This window comes from Hemicordylus capensis, chromosome 6 (genome assembly GCF_027244095.1).
Source record: "Hemicordylus capensis ecotype Gifberg chromosome 6, rHemCap1.1.pri, whole genome shotgun sequence".
In the NCBI taxonomy this organism is placed as follows: Eukaryota; Metazoa; Chordata; class Lepidosauria; order Squamata; family Cordylidae; genus Hemicordylus; species Hemicordylus capensis.
In genome coordinates, this window is record NC_069662.1 from 52,098,920 (window position 1) to 52,121,764 (window position 22,845).

The 22,845-nt window shown below is 44.1% G+C and overlaps 1 protein-coding gene across 2 annotated transcripts in view; it reads left to right on the forward strand.

The window, feature by feature from the left end:
* Positions 1–687: 687 nt before the first annotated feature.
* The window catches only part of MYO1D (myosin ID), a 200,481-nt gene continuing 178,323 nt past the window's right edge, over positions 688–22,845 (forward strand). For both annotated transcript variants that reach the window (XM_053264002.1, XM_053264003.1), the window contains exon 1: positions 688–927. In XM_053264002.1, the coding sequence (XP_053119977.1) occupies positions 833–927 (95 nt within the window). In that variant the 5' untranslated portion in view covers positions 688–832. The remainder of the gene's footprint in view (positions 928–22,845) is intronic.

The window sequence follows — 22,845 nt, forward strand, 5'->3', positions numbered from 1 at the left end:
GGACAAGGTTCTTTTTTTGGTTGCTGCCAAGTCAGAGTATGTTTACAGGAGGGTAGCAAAATTCTTATTTATAGCAAGTAAGATTCGATTTAGAATGATGGAGGCACAAGATGCTGGGTTGTGCATTTTAGATTGACTGGTTTATTTGAATGGAATTGGCTATATGTGCGGTATCGGAAGCCATTAATGTTTTATCCATTTTTTGTTAAATGTATTGTATTTATTTTATGTATTTATTTTTGCTGGTTTTTTTGTATGCTGGCCTTGGGCCGAAATAAACAACAACAACGACAATTTGCCATATATGGTCATTATACAATAAAATGAATAATGTCTGAAGATGAAATCCTACAGAATTAGCTGTTCTTTTCGTTTTTGCAACTGAACCCCATTAATAAAAAATTCTGCATATATTTAATTTACTGGACTTGGGTAGAAGTATGAGCTAGGCAAAATGACTTTGCCCGGTCAACGACACCTATTAGTTATGCACATACTGTAATCCATAATCATAATTTTGCACCAGAGTGTGCAGAGCGGTCTTCCCGGGAGCCACCAGGCGGCGCGGCAGCAGCAGCAGCCGCCCACAGGGAGTCGCGGGAGTGGGCGTGGCTTCTGTCCATCTCTGCGCCGCTGTCGCTCCCCTTCCCCCGGGCGTGACGCGTCTCCACTCTCGGTGGCGTCTCAGGTGAGGGGGCGTGGCTTCTCCCGAGGCTCTGCCTCTCTGGGTTGCTCTCGCTGCTGCCGGTGGCTGCGCTGCCCGGCTCCAGCCCGCTCTTCTTTCCTTGTCGTCGAGCGGGTGGATTGCCCGTCCTTGCTTTCTGGAGGTGCCATGGCGGAACAGGAGAGCCTGGAGTTTGGCAAAGCGGACTTTGTGCTCCTCGATGCCGTCTCCATGCCCGAGTTCATGGCCAACCTCCGGCTAAGGTAAAAGATTGGGGTGGGGGCAGTGGGCGGGGTCGCTTTGTCTCACTCCTCCCTCCCGAGGGGGGATTGGAGCGGGGCGCGCAAGCAGGTGTTTCTCTTTCCCCTCTCTGTTACATGCGTCCCTTTACCTGATGGAGGGGAGGATGTGGTTGTGTTACCCCGCTCTGGCGAGGGATTTGTGCTGGTGCCTGTGATGGGAGGGAGAGCAACAGGTGACTCATCTATCCCCCTTCTCCCACCACACACTTAATAAAAGCAGAGCCCTGCTATTTTGAGGTAGACTGCCTTGGAATGTGGAAGTTCCCTGAACTATCCTGCTTAATAGTGAAAGTTTCGTTCTCTCTTATTCTTAATAGTTAGCTCATAGGCTTGCCCACCATGAACTTATCTCAGCCTTACAGAGAAAATAAAAAATTTCCTGCTGGATTAGATCCAAGATCTGTCTCATTCTGTATGTGGTTTCCAGTAATGGCTAGCCAGATGTCTTCTGCTGGTCCACAAGTAAGGCATGAAGGCGATGCCCCGGCTTTGTTGTCTGTTCCATGCACCTGGTATTCAGAGGTATATGCCTCTGTATGTGTAGATCAGAGGGTCTCCAGATGTTGCTGAACTACAACTCCCATCAGCCCCAGCTACAGTTTATTGTGACTGGGGATGATGGGAGTTGTAGTTCATCAACATCTGGAGAACCCGCAGGTTGGGATCCCCTGGCATAGACTCCATTAAGGTATTGTGGTTAATAGCTGCTGATAGACTTGTTCCCCATGAATGTATCTAAACTTTCTATAAGAGTTGCTATACTATCAGGCCAACAATCTATCTGGACCGGCATCCTACCTTTCTCTTCCGCAGCATCTCATTTTCTGAAAGCACAGCCCAAATATGTGCTTGGAACATCCTGAAGGCATTTCACTGTTTTGGATAGATCTTTTTGTGACTGTTCTATTACAGTGTCTATCAAGAGTGAGAGAACCATTAGGTACCTTGCATTTTGAAATCTATTGTTGCTTGTACCTCTGAATCATAGTATTGGTAGCAGTCTGACACTCCGCCACCTCTGCCACACCCCTAACCCACATATGCAATTCAGACCACAAACCTGGCAGCAGCCAGGTTGGTCTCTGGGATTGCCCGAAGAGATCATATTACACCCATTTAAAAAGTTCTACACTGGTTGCCAATAAATTTCCAGGCTAAATACAAAGTGCAGGTCATTATCTTATGTTTCTTTTTAGATTGTGAGCCCTTTGGGGACAGGGTTCCATGTTATTTGTTTGTTATTTCTCTGTGTAAACTGCCCTGAGCCATTTTTGGAAGGGCGGTTTAGAAATTGAATTAATAATAATAACCTATAAAGCCCTAAACGGCTTGGGTCAGAGGTATTTAAGAGAGCGCTGCCGCCTTCATCAACTCCACCGTCTGTTACGATCATATGGGGAGGTCCGGCTCGCTTGGTGGCGACTCAAAACCGGGCCTTTTCTAGAGTTGCCCTGGGACTCCGGAACATGCTTCCTAACGAGATTAGAGTTTTCTCTTCTATGAATGTTTTTAAGAAGGACCTAAAAACATACCTTTTTAGTTGATGGTTTTAAAGCTTCAGTTTAGAGTTTTTATTGTATTTTAAATTGTTTTAATTATATATTTTAAATTAATTATCATTGGGAGAGGTCCTTCTCCATATACTGCCAGCTTGTCTGGTGGTGACTCGGGAGTGGGCCTTCTCCATTGTTGTGCACCACCCAGAGCTTCTGGATGAGCAATCTATCAATGTAATAGATGAATAAATAGTTGCTCCTGGTCTCTGGAATGTGCTCCCTGTAGACATTTGTGGTTTAACATTTTTACCAACCTTTAAAAGAGCCCTTAAGACATATTTTTTAGCTAGGCTTTTATTATTATTATTATTATTATTATTATTACATTTATATACCACTCTTCCTCCAAGGAGCCCAGAGCGGTGTAGTACATACTTAAGTTCCTCCTCACAACAACCCTGTGAAGTAGGTTAGGCTGAGAGAGAAGTGACTGGCCCAGAGTCACCCAGCTAGTATCATGGCTGAATGGGGATTTGAACTCAGGTCTCCCCGGTCCTAGTCCAGCACTCTAGCCACTACACCACGCTGGCTTTCTTTTAGTAATCTCTGAACGTGTTAAATTTTGTACTTGCTGTTTTAATAGCTGGTTTTATTCTGTTTCTATTGTGTTTATTTTTGTGACCTGCCTAGAGCCTTTGGAGTCAGGCAGTGTATAAATTAATTTTGTTTTTTTTTAAAAAGACAAAATGGTAGATGGGTTAGTCACCTGGTGCACCTTGCTTTCCCATAGCATAATGGATGTGTGCAGAGATCCACAAATGTAGGCTTCACTCACTCGCCAGCCATTACTTATGGTCGCCACCTATCCCCCCCTCAGATCCTTTGCTGGCATGCAGGCAGAGAACTTAAAAGAGGGGTGGGTCCTCGGTCACTCGCACTGGGATATGGAGAAAAGAAACAGTAGGAGCCCTCTGTTACTTCTCTGGAGGGATTCCTGCTGTTTCTTACCTTCTCAAAGAAGACATCTGGGAAGGAGATCCGTGTGGTGCTGGGTGTCCTGCTCGCCAGAGGGCTGGAGCCACTCACCACTGGTGAGCTGGCAAGTGGATTTGTAGATACTTGGGTATGTGTAAGGTAGAACTGTAGCCATTTGCGCTTGAAAAATGGCAGAACTGATTGAAAGGGTAACTACTGAATTCCTCTGAAGCTGCCAGAGATGCATGTGTTCACACAATGATAAAGAAACATCTGCCCTATAGGCATTGTGTCCTGTTACATTCAGGGGCAACCACCATTAAAACGAACAGAGTAATGGCTGAAGTCAGCACAGGCAAAACCCTTGGTTTCAGTTTGTCTTCCCTGCCCAACTCCCCATACCATTTGATAAAGCAGCATTATGTTTATGATCTTGGGGGAAGAGGTCCAATTTATTGCAACTGAATTTACTCACAAGTAGCCACCTAATGGCGCAGCAGGGAAATTACTTGCCTAGTGGGCAAGAGGTTACTGGTTTGAATCCCCACTGGTATGTTTCCCAGAATATGGGGAACACTTATATCAGGCAGCAGCGATATCGGGAGATGCTGAAAGGCACCATTTCACACTGCACGGGAGGAGGCAATGGTAAACCCCTCTTATATTCTACCAAAAGAATACCACAGGGCTCTGTGGTTGCCAGGAGTCAACACTGACTTGTGGGCACAACTTTACTTTTATGCATGCTTTGGATTGCTGGGGGGTGGGGGTGGGGGTGGAGGTCACAGTTTGTACCTTCCCAAGTACATCCTCAACCAATATGGAGTGTTCTCCTCTTTTTTCTTCCTGGCAAAGAGATGATAAAGTATAGCTGGAGTTAAACTGGCCTCATCCCTTCTAGAGCCTTGTCACAGAAGCTGGTTAGTGCCTATTTTGCTTGGTATTTGTGGCAAAATGTGACTCTCTTATTCCGGGTGGGTCTGCATCTGTAGACAATATGTCACTATATTTAAATACGTTTGGCACTTTAGAGTATTTCTCTGTTTGTGAAGTTTATGCATGATGTGAATGAATGAACTGACGTTTATTTGGAACTTGGGTTTCATAGGTTTCAATGCAACTTACTTTAAAGTAAATGCCTTTAGCATCTTAGCCTAAATTCATCTAAAGGGATGAATGGCGCAGTTCTGATTTGAAATGCATAAATTGATTAGCAGGATCTAGTGGTGCTCTGTAGCTTTCTGCCTTTGTGGCGTCCACTATGCTGCTTCCTATTGCCTGGGATTGCCGTCTTCCCTCTTCTCTTTCTCCTGAAAACACACCACTTTCATAAAGCCTCTCCATGATTACCTGAGTGGCCATGTCTGTTCGTTCAGAGCCTAGAGAGATGTGCCTGATGAAGTTTCACTTCTGAAGCGGAGATGGAGAAGGGGCAGTTGAGAGAAGAAAGATGGAGAGGTATCTATTACAAGAAGAGATAGTTTCATTCCATGTTGTGCTGGTCAGGCCTCACTTGAAATATTATGTCCAGTTTGGGGCACCAGATTTTAAGCAGGACATTGATAAACTGGAACAGGTTCAGAGGAGGGCAGCAAAGATGGCGAGGAGTCTGGAAACCAAGTTGTATGAGGAACAGTTAAGGGAGCTGGAAACGTTTAACCTAGAGAACCCCTGCTAACTGAGAAAGAGACACCTTCAAGTCTACTTTCTTATATTTAGCATGGGGAGAGCAACTGGCCCTATTCAGCCCCAGCACAGCATCCCTCCAGTGGCTGTTGCTGTTGTCTATCTTTTCTCTTTAGATTGTGAACCCTTTTGGGACAGGGAACCAGGAGGTTATTTATTTCTGTTTCTATTTTTGTATGTTACGACATCATCATCATCATCAACGAATACATATATACCGCTTGTCAACAAAAGTTTCTAAAGCGGTTTACATAGAGAAATATTCTATCTATCTATCTATCTATCAGTCAAATTTATACCCCACCCAAACTTACGTCTCTGGGTGGCCAGAGACATAAGTATATTCAGTCAATGAATGAGTGAATGAATGAATGAATGAATGAATGAGATGGCTCCCTGTCCCCAAAGGGCTCACAAACTAAAAAGAAACATAAGATAGACACCAACAACAGTCACTGGAAGGATGCTGTGCTGGGTGTGGAGAGGGCCAGTTTCTCTCCCCCTGCTACATAAAGAAAATAACCATGTTTAAAAGGTGCTTCTTTGCCCAGTTAGCAGGGGTTAACTACTGCTAACCTCTATGTAAACCACTTTGAGAACTTTGAGAAAAAGTTTGCTCTTTGTTGCTCCTGAAGGCAGGACTTGAACCAAAAAGCTGAGATTACAAGGAAGCAAATCTAGGCTAGACATCCGGGTGAAATTCTTAGCTATGAGAACTATTTTGACAGTAGAATAATCTGCCTCATGCGGTGGCAGACTCACCTTCGCTAGAGATTTGCAGACAGAGGCTGGGTGGCTATTTGTCAGGGATGTGGCAGCAGTTTTTTTTCAACAAGGGTTTGAACTAGAGTATCTTAGAGGTCCCTTTCAGCTCCAAAGTTATATGATCTATAAACCAAAGCAGGTCTTGGCCTGACCATTACCTTTATGGGAGACCACCCAGGAGTCCCATGTAAGCTAGGGATGTACACGAACCTGTTCGGTGCTCCTTTTCTGGAGCGCCGAACCAGTTTGGAATGCCAGCGTTTGAGCTGGTTCAGAAGCCGGGGGGGGTGTCCTTTAAGGGGCAGGGAGGGTGCCCTTACTTGCCCTGCCGCTTCCCCCACTGGCGCTCTCCCCCAAAGGCTTTGGCACAGGACTGCAGCGTACCTCCCTGCAGCCTTGGTCACTCTTGTACCAGAAATGGCCAATGCACGTGCGTGCCATGCGCATGCGCATTGGCCATTTCCGGTACGACGCTAACCAGGGCTGCAGGGAGGTACGCTGCTGCCCCACGCCGACACTTTTGGGGAGAGCACCAGTGGGAGTAAAGTGGCAGGGCAGGTAAGGGCACTCTCCCTGCCCCTTAAAGGATACCCTCCTCACACACATCTCCCAGGAGTGCTTGAACCAGTTTGTGCACATTCCTAATGCAAGCTGCTTGGAACTCCCTGGGGGAAAGGGATGTCCCTTTTTCAAGAGATGTTCTTCCCTGTCACTCTCAACCTTTGACCTAACCATTTCTATACCAGGAACCACACATCTCCTGTGGCAGGGCTTAACAAACCTCAGGCTCCAGGGAGCCATGCACCTAGACTTGGATATTCAGAGTTATGTAAGAAAATCTTTATTTGTCCCAGGCAGCCCTGTTTCTGTGCTAAGTATGTTACTTGTAAAAGAGAAGCCCATTTACCCTCTTCCTCTAGTCTACAATGGCTGTCATAAAATCTGATAATTTTGTCAAGTGTGTATTGTCTGACTCTTAAATTTTTGAGTTGGCTCCCAGATCCAAATAAAATTTGTCAAGAATTGTCTCGGTGGTACCATTCCTGGTAAGTTGTTGGTGGAACTAAATATATATCAAGAAGCAGAATCTGCTTGAAATCCTATTTAACTGTATTGTTTGTATTAGAACTAGCTAATTTTTTCAAGTGAGAATATATGACAGACAGGTTTGTTGCACTTGTACTTTATAGGATTATGTTGGGTATCCCAGGATTCTTGATTCACCACCTGTTGAGCCTGTCCTATAAACTAGTGCTTCTCATAACATGAGATACCTGAAGGTGGTAGGGGAGGTACAAAATTACAGAGAGGAATATATTCCTGGATACAGTGTTCTCTGTAAGAGGGATTCCCAGATGTTGTTGACTACAACTCCCAGAATCCCCAGCCAAAAGCCATTGCAGCTGGGGATTCTGGGAGTTGTAGTCAACAACATCTGGGAATCCCTCTTACAGGGAACACTGCCTGGATAGTATCCTACTTCCTATCAACCAACACCTGGGTGGACTGCATGCCCCCCTGCCCCCCAAGAGAGGACTCTCACGGATCCACACTAGATTTGTGGGATGTGGCTGCAATTTCACTACCCCCTCATCCATCTGTGCTTTGGGAAGAAGGTTGCTCAGAAAGAGTTGCTGGTTTTGCCTTACATTTCCCAGAATGTGGTTTTAAGAAGAGGTTTGGAGAGAGTGTCTTCTGTTGTTCTTCTGAAACTATTGTGGTTAATGTCCCAGTTCACGTTCCTTGTAATCCATATCCTTTCTCAGATAATGCCATCATCATGTGCATCATGATGATGGCAATATCAAGCGATGGCTTGAAATCACAGATAGAATTCTCACATCCTGTAGTGATAGGAGAGCCACAATATGTTGGAGCAAGTTAACACATTCAGCTGCCAATAATCAAGTGATTTAAAGTTCTGATGTACAGGTATATGTGAACAGTACTGCAGTTACAGAGCATTAATGACTTAAAACACTTCACTACCACTGTTGCACTACCACTATTGCATCTGTGCAGTGCCACCCAGCAAAGCTCTTTTGAGCAGTTCAGGGTCTCTTGCAATCTGATTCTTCTGGTGATTTAAAAGAGCCCTTGGAAGCACACAGTGACGTGTTTGCTAAGCGTTTGGAGGAGAAAACTGTTCATATTTGCCCTGAGCAGGATGTCTCTGTTGTCACAGCTCCGTCAGAGGATATGTTCAGATTACTGTCTAGTTTGGTTTTGTTGGATGAATGGCCTGAGAACATGGCTGCAGTGCTTGGAGAGGTGTGGTCTACCTCCTGTGTACCCGACCTTTGTCCCCTTGGCTCGTAACATGAAACAGAAGGGACTGAAGGGCTGGGTCCAGGAGTGAATGTGTCGTTATGAGAAGGAGTAGAGAGTAATTGGCCCTATCCACCCCCAGCACAGGATCTCCAGTGACTGTTGCTGGTGTCTATCTTATGTCTTTTTTTTTTAGATTGTGAGCCCTTTGGGGAAAGGGATCCATCTTATTTATTTATTATTTCTCTGTGTAAACCGCCCTGAGCCATTTTTGGAAGGGTGGTATAGAAATCGAATAAATAATAACAGTCCCAGGCAGTGTCCCTCTCACAGGGATTCCCAGATGTTGTTGACTACAACTCCCAGAATCCTGAGCTGCAATGGCTTTTGCTTGGGGATTCTGTGAGTTGTAGTCAATAATATATGGGAGTCCCTGTTAGAGAGAACATTGGTCCCAGCCACCTTGAAGGAGGTGGTTGTAAGACCATTCCTGAAAGGACTCTGGACTCAGAGGGTTGTAACAACTGTGGTCTAGTCATTAATACCCTTTTCTTGAGCAAGGTGCTCAAGTGAATGGTTTCCATGCAGCTCCAGGTATTGTTGGATGAGTGTGCTACTACTACAATAAATATTTATATACCACTTTTCAACAAAAGTTCTCAAAGCAGTTTACACAGGAAAAAATAACAACTAAAGATGGCTCCCTGTCCCCCAAGGGCTCACAACCTTAAAAAAAAAATGGATCCAGTTATTATTGGTCCAATTATCTGGATCCATGCCAGGCCTGGTTTCGGCATGGAAACTGCCTTGGCTACCCTGGTGGATGACCTATGCTGGGAGAAGGACAGCGGGAAGTCAACCTGCTAATTCTCCTGGACTCCTCAGCAGCTGTCAATACTATGAAGCACGGTAGGTTCTCCAAAATGAAGATTGGAGGTACTGTACTTTGGTGGTTCTGTTCCTTCCTGGAGGGCTGATTCCAGAAGGTGCCGAGGAGACTGCTGCTTGCCCCCATGGCATTTATGTTTCAGTGTTCTGCAGGGCTCCATCCTATCTCCCAGGCTTTTTATCATTACATGAGGCTGCTCAGTAAAGTCAACTGGGGACTTTGAATGAAATGTCATCAGTATGCGGTGACACCTAGCTCTGTTTCTCACTTACATCTGATTCGGGCATGGTGGATGAAATGCTAAATCAGTGGGATCAGTAATAAACTGAAATGCAGTCAGATTAGATAAAGGTACTGTTTGTGGTCTGTTTGCGGAGTTGGTGTTCACCCTGTTCTGGATGGGTTTGCACTCCCCCTAAAGTATCAGGTTTGCAGTTTGTGGTTGCTCCTTGATCACGGAGCTTTGTCACGGAAGGCTGCAGTGGCTTTTATGGCTCAGAGTGACTTTTCCTGGACAGGGATTGCCTGGTCACTATTATCTATGCCTTGATACTCTCCAGGTTAGGTAACGCCTTATATTTGGAACTTGGAGCCTGTGTGTCTGAAGAGTTGACTTCCCCAACAAGAGCAGGTCTGGTCTGTACACTGTGTTCATATTTTGGAGGCTCTCCTCTGAGTGCCTCTGCTATTTGAGTTAAGGTGGGTGTTGAATGGGGAGGAGGCCTTTTTAATGGTAGCATGCTGTTTGTGGAATGTTTCCCCCAGAGAAGATTGCTTTTGTTGACATCCTTCCAGCAATACCTTTTTGATTTTCCCAGGCTCTTTAATTATTTACTGAATTGTTTTAATATGACTTTGATCTACTGCTTTTTGTTGTATTCTTTGTTGTTAGGTGGATTTTTGTGGGGTTTTTTGTTTTGGTATTTTATGGTTTTAAACTGCCCGGAAAATATGTTTATTGAAGAGTTCTGTATACATTTAAAAAATAAAACACAGTAACTAGCTGAACTAGTTTTCTGCATGAATAAGGCCTTGATGCCTCAGAAGGAAGGTGAAATAGAAAATGTTTTTGTTGTTTAGCATTTTTTATGCTAAAGAGGTATGTTTGTATCCTTTCTTAGATTTTTATTCACTACATCCTGCTTTTGTACTGGGCACACTATGTAACGCCTCAGTGGCAATGAGCTATGTTGGATTTATCTCCTGTGAATGAGGCAGAATTCCAACCAACTTCACTACAAGGAACTTGAAAGGCATGTTTTCACCTGTACAGAGTCAGTCTACTGGGTTTTATGAGTATCAATTATAAAACAATTAAAAGCAATAGTTCTAGCACTGGGACTATTCAACGATGCCAATTAAACAATTCAATTTAATTGTTTTTACTGTGTGAGTTTAGTATTAGTGGAATGAGCTACTGAGATGGGAAGAGATGTATAAGATACATTAGATTGTATAAGATACATTAGATTGTATTATGTAATATTTAGATACATTAATGAAGATTAGAACTCTTGAATGGTTATTAACCATGATAGCTAAATAGATCCTCCATGTTCAGAAATGGTATACCCCTGAGGTTCAGATGCTTGGGCACGAATGGGAAAGCACGGACAGGGAAAGGCTTCAGGCTTGTTTTATAAGCTTTCCAGACAGAGGTATTATTGGGAGCTGGCCAGGGGTCGGCCTGAGGGCTCACCCAGCTGAACCCTGAAGATTCATTTCCCCAACATATACACCAAAGGTTCTGTACCAAATTGTGTGGTGTGGAAACTTGCTGAGATTCTCAAGATACTGAAACCAGCACCAAATATCAAATGTGATACTTTTGCATGCTTGTTCAGAATTGCTGGACATGTATGGCCCTTTCTTTGAGACCCATGGGAGTGTAGTTAAGAACTATATTCCCTCATAAAACACTTGCACAATCTGCTTCATGAATTCTCAAGCCAGATAACGATATTTGGAATTATACATTCTGTGTCTAGGTTTCTTTATGTCTTCCTTTATATCTGGCTATAAATTGTGCTGAAATCACTAAGGAGCTATGAGACTGTTCTGGATACAATCTTACGGAAGACCCAGAGCATGGGAGCATGAATGGGTGTACTGTACTGTCTCTCCCCTCCTCCACGCCTTAGTTTATTTTAGATGAAAATCTCATTCCTCTGTTTGCTTCTAAAATGTTTAGGAAATATATGCCACTTTTGATGACCAGCTAAAATATTAGAGGGAAGAAATATGCAAGTGGTATTGATGTTCTTTTAAAGCTGGCTGTAAACTTATCCTTGGAACAGTAGCTGTTGAATGTCTTCTGCAAACTGCCTTTTGCTGATGAGGAGAGAGATTTCTGTAGCACAGAGAGGGTTTTTTTTTTTTTTTGCCAATGTAAAGCCAAACTTGCCACAAGAATGTCCCTGTAACCCCTTGTAATTCAAAACATATTACTCCCTTTCAAGCGCATGAGCAGATTAGGCAGGGAAACTTTCTAAAATCAGCTTACTGGTTAGAGAAGTAATTTGTGGACTGCATGCTAGAAAAAGAACACAAATATGAAAACAGCTCTCGCTTTACAGGGGAAACTGAATGTTCACATTTCCAAGTGTGCTGTGCTTACCTGAATCTGAACTTCCTCCAACAGCACTGGATAGAATTCTAACCAAAAGGGGCTCAGAATTGAGGTATGACATTCCATCTGATGTTTCATTCCCCCAACCTTCATCTCCTGGAGGTCCTTCCGACCACTGATCCCTTCTGCCATGAAGAGCTGGCCAGTGTGAATGACCTTTTTAAAAAAACAAAAAACTCCTCCTCACACAAACGAATTTGACAAATATTTCTATACTGCTTTTCAACAAAAAGTTCCCCAAGTTCTATTACAGTTATATTACATAAATATAAATAAAGTGGGTCCCTGTCCCCAAAGAGGATCACAATCTAAAAAAGAAACATAAGATAGACACCAGCAACAGCCACTGGAGGGATGCTGTGCTGGGGATGGATAAGGCCAGGTTCTCTCACTAGTATTCCCTCTAATTTTTTCATTTCTGTGCGGAATAAGTTTTGTTCTGGGTGGCAGTCTCAAGGCAGTGTGTGCACACCTGCATTCAGAATGGAGCCTTCCTGATTCAACCTGAGTGGGATCTCAAATGAACTGAGCAGACATCCAAAAACTTCTGAGCGTGCGCACATGCACACACCTTAGAAGGAGTAGTGGCTCTCACCCTGCTAAGTAAAGAGAATCACCACTTTAAGAAGATGCCTCCTTGCTCATCAGGGTAAAAGTAGAGTGTGCTGGTGAGTCGGTGTCGACTCCTGGCGACCACATATAAATTCAGCATTGTTGCCTAGGATTCAGAGCCCGGTACCTTGGACAGCCAAGCTCTCTCCCTACCTAACAGCCTAAATGCTTTTGTCAGCATTTAATTCAGGCTTGTAGACAGCCACTTGCTTGTAAAGTTGTGCCGTGGAGTCGGTGTCGACTCCTGGAAACCACAGAGCCCTGTGGTTGTCTTTGGTAGAATACAGGAGGGGTTTACCATTGGTTCCTCCCACGCAGTACGAGATTATGCCTTTCAGCATCTTCTTATATCGCTGCTGTCCATATAGGTGTTTCCTATAGTCTGGCAAACATACCAGTAGGGATTCTAACTTGCAACCTCTGGCTGCGCCATTAGGTGGCTACTTGCTTGTGGTGAGTGAGAATTGTCTCTAGGAAGTTTTTCACGTTGGTCTTTTGAAGCCCTTTTACCCGCATCTCCTCCAGAATGGAGGGGGTGTGTTCACATATCGGCTAGATTTACCCCGACATCCTTGTGTGTTATTGGGGAGCAGTTCACACACAATTCGAGTTTTTCACTGTGTGTCAGAGTATAGCCCGATTTATATTTGGGGTTAAAAAATCCACTATTTGTAGCGGTTTTTAGGTACAATGAGTTCGCAGTAAAGCCTCCCCATAAACCCACGGTAAAACTTGCTGTGCGTAAAAGTCCCAGGTGACTGAGCAGGGATGTGTTTGCCATTTGAAAGAGTTGATGCTTCCCCCTACTTTTTGCTTCAAGTGATCAAAATGGCAAATGTGTCTGTACTGGGATGTGAGCTTGTAAAGATTTGTAATAGCTGCTGTAGTGGATTTATATGCAAGGTTGGTGCATCTAAGGAATTGATTGGATAGTTCAAATAGTAAGGAGTCCAAGCTGGATTTTTCAGAAGTTTGGTGGGTACTTAACTGGGAAGTGAGAGCCAATGTGATGTGCTGGCTAAAGTGTTGGATTGTGATCAGAGGAACCAGGATTCAAATCCTCTCTCAGCCATGAAGCTCAGTGGGCTGCCTTGGCCTGTATTTGATGGGATTCTTGTGAGGATGGAAGTGGGAGGGGCCCATTATTATTACTTTTGTTGATTGTACCATTTTGCATCAAAAACATTTCACAAAGCAGTTTACATAGTGCAAGGAATGAGAAGATGGTCTCAGTGGAGCTCACAAATTAACCACAGACACACACACACACACCCTGCCCAACAGCTAAGATTGGAGCCTGACAGGTAAGAGTGGCAAAGTAGTGATCCCAACTGTGCCAAGCAGTCCGGAAGGATGTTATAAATGGTATTGAAGGCCACTGATGGTTATCCAGCAGGATCAACAGGGATGCACCTCTCTCTGTTTAGTCCCTGGTGTCATTCATAGACCAGAGCAAGCAAGGCTGTTTCAGATGCAAAAACTGAACTCAAACTGAAATGGGTCCACCGTCCAGATAATCGGTCTCCTCCAGGAATCTCTGGAATTGGGTTGCCACTACCCTTGAATAAAGGTAAAGTGTGCCGTCAAGTCAGTTTTGACTCCTGGTGCCCATAGGAGTGAGTACCTTCTCCCAAAAGGGGAGGTTTGACACTGGCCAGTAATAATTGAACACGGTGGGATCCAAGTACGGCTTCTTTAGCAGAGTGTGGATAGCTGCCAATTTCAGGCAAAATGGAACTACATTCACTGTGAAGGATATATTAACTACCTTCCCTATCCACTTGGCCAGTCTTCCCATGGATGGCAGCTTTTATAAGCCAAAAAGAGCAAGGATCAGGCATGTATGTGGACGTACCCCCAGTGATCCCAAGGTCCTGTCCACATCCTCAGATTGTATAGGCTGGTGGGTGGGACACCATAAGCAAGGGACCAATGGATGCCGATGGCACCCCATTTATTATTGTCAGTATGGAGTCCAGGTCATGCTGGATATGAACAATTTTATCTGTTAGATGCTTAGCTAAGGAGATATCATCTGAATGATTCAGTGGGGCCCAGATGTGAAGCCCACAGACAAACCCAGAAAGCTCCTCTGGATGACTTTCAGCTGTTGCAATGGTGGCAGAGAAGTAAACTTTCTTTGCTGCCATCATTGCCACAGAGAAGGCCCAGTGCTAGGCTCTAATCTGTATTTGGTTGGCTTGAGTTTTCCTCCACCTTTGTTCCTGTTGTCTCACCATGTGTATCAGGCATGATGAATACTGTGCTTGAGACATGAAGTTTACCTTTGCCTCTCCGTGTTTTCTGCAATCTTTCCATTCTGCCCTGTTCTTTGCCGATTACTATATAGTGCAGTGGGGTTATTTGTTGATCCTTTTTTGTTACATACAGTAAGCAATTACTGGGGTTGTATATGGTTATGTGAGAGGTTTGAGAAAGTTGGTACAAGGTAACACAGATGCCATCTTGAATTAGGGTTCATTTATTGTACATTTCTTTTAATTGATCAGATGTTCATAACTTCATTGGTATTTTGTTTGTCTTTGACATGGTGGAGGAGTTTTTGGTAAAGTCAGCACCTGGAGTCTGCATACGTGTGACTTGCATAGTAATGGAATGTTCAGGGTGTGTGTTGAGTGTGGTGTTGGGGGCGGGCAGGCAACAGGATGCAATTAATAGCACTTGGGAAGTGTGAGAAGAGAAACAGAAAAAATCCAAACCCACAGGGTGTGATGACAGAAATGAGCATCTTTAACTCATTTTAGAGCATTGTCTGAGGGCATATGATACAGTCTCCTTGCTGAAGCTCAGCATGTCTTGGTGTGGTCGGTGCCTGGATGGGAGACCCATGTATGCCATCTTTGGGTGTGGGGCCATAGCTGAGTGGTAGAGCATCTGCTTTGCATACAAAAGGTCCCAGGTTCAGTCCCTGCCATCTCCAGATAGGGTTGGAAAAGTTTCCTTCCTGAAACCTTGGAAAAGCTGCTGCCAGTCAGTATAGACAATACTGAGCTAGATGGACCAATGATCCGACTCTGCATAAGGCAGCTTCCTTTGTTCCTATCTTTCTACTGGGCATAAGGAATGTCCTTTTTCAAAAAATAACCTTATGATGCTGGCCTTATCTTTTGAGTGAATGATGCTAAATAGAATATAACAGAGATTCAAACATCTGATGAAAGGTACCCTGTATTTGTATTGCCTGTAGACACATTTAATGCTACTTGAGATGAACCGGAAGACAATTGTTTGGTGTATGTATGTATGTTTCCTTGATTACCCACTTGTTCAAATACTCTAGTTGAACTCTTGATCTAAATAGCATTTGTCTGAGGCTGGCTTTATCCAGTGTTTGCACCTTCCCCATACATCAGAGTGTAATGGCTATTCTGCTTCTCCTTGCATGCAGTATAGTCTAAAGATTTAAAGTTGTTACTATTCACTGTAGAATTATGGCCCAGAACCTCAAGGATATATTCTGTCCAGTGCACTGTTAATACTGGATATCTCAACTGAGGCAACATAGTAAAAAGTGTGATTATGCCCTTGTATGTAATGTGTAATGTAATTTTATTTACAGTCATTGACCAAACAGAGAGTAAAAACTAATAAACATTATACACACACACACACACACACATATATACACAGTTTAGAATTAGGATGATGTCCCATTATACCTCTTAAAAGCAATATAACTAAACTTAGCTACAGAAATAGAGATTGAAGCATCTTTATCTGAGAGCAGATGTTTTACAAGATTATCATCGGATTGATCTACCAGTTTATATATTAAAGGAGCAATAAGACAGTTCCTTAGGATATAAATGGGATTTACAATGGAGAAGAATGTGTGCAACAGTTTCTGTATCTCCTGACCCACAACTACAGTGTCATTCTTCTAAAGGCACACCCTGAAACCTCCCAGCTAGAAGTGCAGATGGAAAGGAGTTAACCCTCACTCTCGTAAATATCCATCGAAACTTAGAGAAAGTGATTGTCGACAGATATTTTGCGGGGGGAAGGTCCATCTTAGTTCTTATTACTCTATAAAACTCTGGAAGTACAGCCCAGTTTTCTTGGATCTCAGTATCAACAAGGCGTTGTCTCACTACTCTTTTCGCATTCACTAGGCCCAGTTCCAGCAGTTGAGCTGGATCTAAGCCTAGAAAGGTGAGTTTATTACTTACTGTAGTACACCATAGTGACTGGGGACTAGCTGAGAGAAACTCAGAAATTAAACCAACTGGTCGCAGATTTATTTTCAACCAAAAATAAATAATTAGAAGCCAGGCCCAAGATTCAATTTTTATAAAGCCAGCCTCTGTCCTTAAAGTCACATTCGCTGTACATTTTGGAGTGCCAAATAAGTTCCTCAAGAACCCTGATTGGCTTCTTTCCAGAATGTCAAAACTTGAGTTGCGGAATGACCTTTGCAGTATAGAACTTTAAAGCAGCTGGAATGAAGCCTGCACCCTGAGTTCTAAAAAATCTTAAGATTGCTGCTGTGCTATGTTTTGCTGACTCTGTGACCATACTTATATGTGCTGATTTCCCAGCATTTTGTTGAAAAATTACCCCAAAATATTTTATTTGATTTACCTGTTCTAGTCGATGTCCATCTAGCATCCATACAAATTTTTTTACTTTATTGGTGAAGCACATAATTTTAAATTTGTCATAATTGATCTGTAGATGCTCCTCTCTGCAGTATAGTGCTAAGGCATCTCACGCTCTTTTAAGCCCAACCCTGGTTTGAGATAAAATTACTGCATCATCAGCATACATCAGGATTGGGATTTTCTTGTTGACTAGTTTTGGTGGATGAGTGTCAGATGTCTGCAAATGCTTTATCAAATCATTAATATAAAGGTTAAATAAGTAAGGGGCTAATACACACCCTTGTCGCACCCCTTTCCTAATGGGTACTGAGTTTGTAAGATTGCCAGCATGGTCTAAACACACTCTTAAAAAGGAATTTTCATGCAGTTTGATGAGCAAAAGTAGAAGCCTTCGGTCCATAGAAGTAGCCGCCAATTTAGACCAAAGACGACTTCTAGAAACTGTATCAAAAGCCATCTTAAGGTCTATAAAAGCGGCAGACAAAGGTCGCTTATTCCTTTTAACCTGTTTGTCCACAAGATGTTGTAATATTAAACAGTGGTCTGATCCAGATCTATTAGCTCTAAATCCTGCCTGTTCATCCTCAATAATGCACTCCTGCTCCATCCAAGCACATAATTTAACACATAAGTGCTTGGCATAGAGTTTACTTATAATGTTTAAAAGGCTAATTGGTCTATAGTTAAAGGGGTCATCCCTTCTGCCTTTCTTATGGATAGGAACCACAATCGCCGTTCCCCAATCCTGGGGAAATTGTGCAGTTTGATCAATATGTGTGAAGAAAGCAGCCAGCACAGGAGCCCACCAGTCTTTATAGGGCTTCAGAAGTTCCGGCGGGATACAATCGTTTCCAGGTGCTTTCCCGCATTTCAATTGCATGATTAACTGCTCTATCTCATATGTGGAGACCAGAGACCACTGTGGTAACGAACCTATTTGAAGGGCACTTTGAGGAGAGATATCATTATAAAGTGCCCAAAAATGAGTTTCCCATGATTCTGGGGTTATTGGGCAAACCTGAAAGGAATATATCTTATTGTTTGGTATTGAAATTAGTATGCCCTTGTATTATTGCAGCTTTTAGCACCAGCAACTAGGCATCTATTATAGTAATCCTTGTAGACATGCTCATGGGGATGTGTCCCGGCAACCCAGTGGATTGGCTGGGTGGTGGAGGCTCTCCGGATTGGCTGGGCGGTGGAGGCTTGCAGGAGGCCATTGGCTGCTGCCGGGGGAAATGGCAGCGGTGAGGCGGCGGCGGCGGGTCCGGCCACTCCAAGGAGTCAGGCGGCGGCAGGAGGGAACGGGCAGGGAGGCGGCACGCTCGGCTCCGGTAGTGAGGGGCGGTGGTTTTGGACCGAGCTGCGGTGGTGAGGAGGTGGGTTCCTGAAGTGTGCGGGGGGGGGGAAGTGGGTGGGGGGGGCAAAGCTCCGCCACCCTGAAGAGCGCGGGGGGGCAAGTGGAGGAGGACGCCCGAGGCAAGGGGGGGGCAAACCGGGTGTCAGGGGCGCCATGGCCCCCCTGCTTGCCAGGCCAGCCAGAAATCTGCGCATGCTGGGGCGGGGGGAGTGACCCAAATAGCGCACAGATGATCTGTGCAGGGTCGACTTGTGAGCCTTGAATAGCTGTAGAAAAGCATTGGGATGTGTTGCTCCATAGAATACCTCCTTTTCAGTTGTAAATGCCTTCTAAGGCAAATTCCTCCCCTTGGGGAGCTCCTTTCATGATGATGTGTCTGCAGTTTAAGCCCCGTAGAAGGTTCTGGGACGTATTCTGGCCTGCTGCCATTTCCTATGGAAAACTGGTCAATTCTTTTGGGCATGTGTGGTCAAATGATTCATTTTTTGGACAGTTTTTGCCTCTCCCAATCTACATGTTATGGTTCTTCCATTATAACCTGGCCCATAAACTTCCAGGCTTTATCAGAACACAATCCGAAATCATAGATTACCTCAGTAAACATTCCCTCATCTTGTATTTGCCTTGTAACACCAACATGGGGGGCATTTTTGGTAGAGAACTGGTCGGCGAGGATTGCTTAACTCTTCCTATCCATGGCTGATTCTGCCTCACACAATTCCCCCGACTGGATTTGTTCCTGACCTTAGAATTGGTGGGTTGTGAGAAAGAGTTGGCAAACACAGGAAGAGCTAAGCTTTCCCCCTCCAAACCTATAATGTCTCCCCTGAAAATGCCTCACAGGCCCCTCACTTTAGTATTGCAGTGTAGACACTGGATTGCAGCCTGGTGTTTCCTTCATAACCTGTTCCATCCTAAGAGGGAAAGTCTGTCTGTATCTGCAGCTGTCTTTGTGAATGCTCAGTTACTGATGCAAATGGGCCTCAGCAAGCAGCAGAGTAGAGTCAGTTAAGAACCAGCAGTGGGGGTGGCAGGCTGCAGAAGGTAACTGCAAAAATATTCTAGCCAGGGACTCTAAGAAAGAATAAGACATAGTTGTATCAAATATTTTCCCAACTAATGACTAAGGCATGTATAATCATTTCCGGATTTCTTCAGAAATGCCTGACGGGTTTTTTAGATGCTATCTAACATCGCCATTTAACATTTAAAGCTATCCTAGCCTCCGATGTGACTTGCAGATTCCCTTGATGCCAGGAAGGCAAATGCTGCAACCAGTAGAACAAGACATCCCTATAAAGCAGGGCATGTCAGGTGCCATAATAATCGAGTCACTGATATCTTCAAGGGAATCTTCTTGGTATGTCAGAAAGGTGTCATCCTTCTCTGAGACTGAGTTTGCATTGTGTTGTCCTTGGAATTTAACAGTATTTGGAGAAGCCCTGAAGCCAGTGGTTGGATTTGCCTTGTTTGCTGTATGAATGAAACGGAAACATAATATCTGCTCTGTCTTGGTTGCTAATGCTCCCTTCCCCCCTTGCATACCTTGCTCCACTTGGTTCCTTCCTGCCCTGCTTGGCATACTGAAATACAGCCCATGCCTGTGGAACGGTACACAAACCTTAAGGAGGCAATGCCAAGAGAGGATAAGGCTGTAAAGAATTTAGTTTCTCAGGTTGGCTGAGTTCACACACTTGCATTCTTCGTCACTGATCCCTTGATAACCATTTAGGGGTGTTCCACACATTCCGGTTGCCACAGATTGCTCGCTGCCATGCAACATTTCAGCAACAGGAGCTGGCATTGCCAAGACTAAGTATTACCTTACATGAGTGGTACTTGGGCACATAGGGTTGGAGAAGACTTTAATAGCTGTGCTGCTCTACTATATAACTTATTAGCATCCATAATACTTCTATTGTTCCAGGAGCTTTAAAAGCAGCCTTGTTGGATTAAGTCAAGTTCCCATCTAGTGTAGCATTCTCTTTCTGACAGTAGCCAGTCAGATGCCTCTCCTCATGGTATTACCATTCTTTCTTGTCCTTTTCAGTAGCCCTGTGGCTTACGTCATTAATATTTCCTGTTCTACAGATAGGGCCCTGAAGATGAACAAGAAGGTCTCGCCTAAGGCCACCCTTGCAAATTCACGGCTGAGGCTACATTCTCACAATCCTTTATCCTGGTTAAATGCTGGTTAATCAGAGAGGTTTGACCAGGATTCCCCTGAAATTCTACATTCTCATAATCAGCTCTGGGGGACCGCTGATCCTGATTAACGTTTTAGCAGGATTCTTGTGACTGTGAGAATGTAGCCTGACTTCAAATAACTGAGCCTTTAAGAGGTCAGTTGATGAAAAGCAAGGAATGCGACAAAACTTTAGAGTATACCATTAAGACATCCTCCATCCAAGGGCATTTGTTGCTCTGCTCCTCAAACTCTGGAGAGACTGATGATTCTCCAAGCATGAGTTATCGAGTAGACAGCAGTACAAGGCAAACCAACTGGGTATGCTGCTTGCTAGATACTTGATATATCCCGTTCCCCACACCATGGTTTTTATTGTCGCTAAATTAACAATCTCCCATCATCAAGGAATTCTGTATCATCTGAACAGGGGCAGCTGGTTCAAGAAAACCAGCATGCAGAAAAATAGTTTCCCCTCTGCTCTCCCCATAATCATCACTTGGTTTAATTTAGACCAGGGCTGCTCAGTTTCAGCCCTCCTGCAGCTGTTGACCTACAACTCCCATAATCCCTTACTGCTGGCAACACTGTTTGGGGATTATAGGAGTTGTAGTCCAGACCAGCAGCAAGGTGGATGGACTCGATTACAGCAGCAGTGAATGCACCACTGAGAGACCTTACAGGCCAAGTTGGACAGATCATCCTGGAGAAAATCTATGTGGTCGCTAAGAGTCGACACTGACTTGACGGCACTTAATCAATCAATCAATCAATCAGTCCAAAAACAGCTGGATCAGCCCTGATTTAGTCTATAGAGTGGAGGTGGGAGGTGGGCAAAGAGTACATAGCTCAGCAGCTTACATGTTTTAGTGATGACGTGGCAAGACCCCAGGTGGCTGGATCTGAGTTAGATCTTGGCCTATATTTAAGCCATTAATCTGTTAACTGAGTTGAATAATAGCTTTAAGTTTCCAAAGCACTTATACTCATTGTTGAACCAGCATTACCCAGAGAGGAAAATGATTTGAGACAAGAAGAAACATTTGTGACTTGATGACAGGGCCTGTTTCTAGTTTCAAGAGGTGAAGGGTGGTGCTTGTTGTCCCTATTATCTTATTCACTAATTCCCGCCCGGTGGGAAGTATCGGCTTCTAGTGCTGCTGCTGAACTTAAGAATGGCTTTTGTTAGGGTGCTGATGATGAAATGTCTCCAGTTGGTAGTAGTTATAGTTACATAACTGTAGCATACAGTGGACTAGCCAGTTTCACTACAGTTGGTCATTCTGGACAGATACTGTTGTAAAGAGCAGTAAAGCTCTGGATAATTTAAACTGCAGTAAATCTCTGTTTGCAGGTGCATAAAGTAAAGTTGTGCCGTCGTGTCGCTGTCGACTCCTGGTGACCACAGAGCCATGTAGTTTTCTTTGGTATAATACAGGAGGGGTTTACCATTGCCATCTCCTGTGCAGTAAGAGATGATGCCTTTCAGCATCTTCCTATATCGCTGCTGCCTGATATAGGTCTGGGAAACATACCAGTGGGGATTCAAACCAGCAACCTCTTGCTCCCTAGGCAAGTTACTTCCCCACTGAGCCATTAGCTGGTTTAACTTCCAGCAAAGGCTTTTACCAGTATATATTGCAGGTGCATATATCCTGGTAAAAGCCTTTGCTGGAAGTTTTCCACACAGGGCTTTTAGCTTGCATCTCCCCTGGAATGGAGGATGTGTGTTCACATTTTGGCCAAATTCACCCCAAAGACTTTGCGAGCTATCAGGGAGCACTTCACACACAATTCAGGTTTTTCATTGCACATTAGTGTGTAGCCCGATTTATATCTGGGGTAAAAAAAATACACTTTTTGCATCATTTTTTTCTGGGCCACTTCGAACTTGCAGTAAACAGTAAACCCGCAGTAAAGTCAGCTGTCTGGGAAAGCTCCCACTGTTCAAGGCCTATTTTCCACCGTAATCGGAGCCCATTCTTTACTATAGGGTTGTGTGCCCATCATACCTCAGGAAGAGACAGGCAATTATCAAAGCCAAATTTCCAGTTAGCAGTAGGTGGAGCCCCAAAGCCCCAGTTCCTTTCCTGTCTCGCCTCAGAGAGCAGCAAGTAGAGAGAGCTCCTCTATTTGAATAACTACTGGCTTGTTTGAATTCCTTTTCTCTCTCCTTCCTCCTTCCTATTTCCCTTCCTTCTGTGCAAGGGAGTCTGTGGGAAGGGAGTCTGTTTTCTTTAATGTAGAAAAATTCCAAACACTTCTTTTGTTTGTTTTTCAATTTGGCAATTGGATTTTTCTCTCTCTCCTCATTTGCTATTAATTTCTTTAGGGAATCCCCTCACTATGGACTCCACACAAGAGGCAGAAACCCTTTGGGGCTCACTTTCTG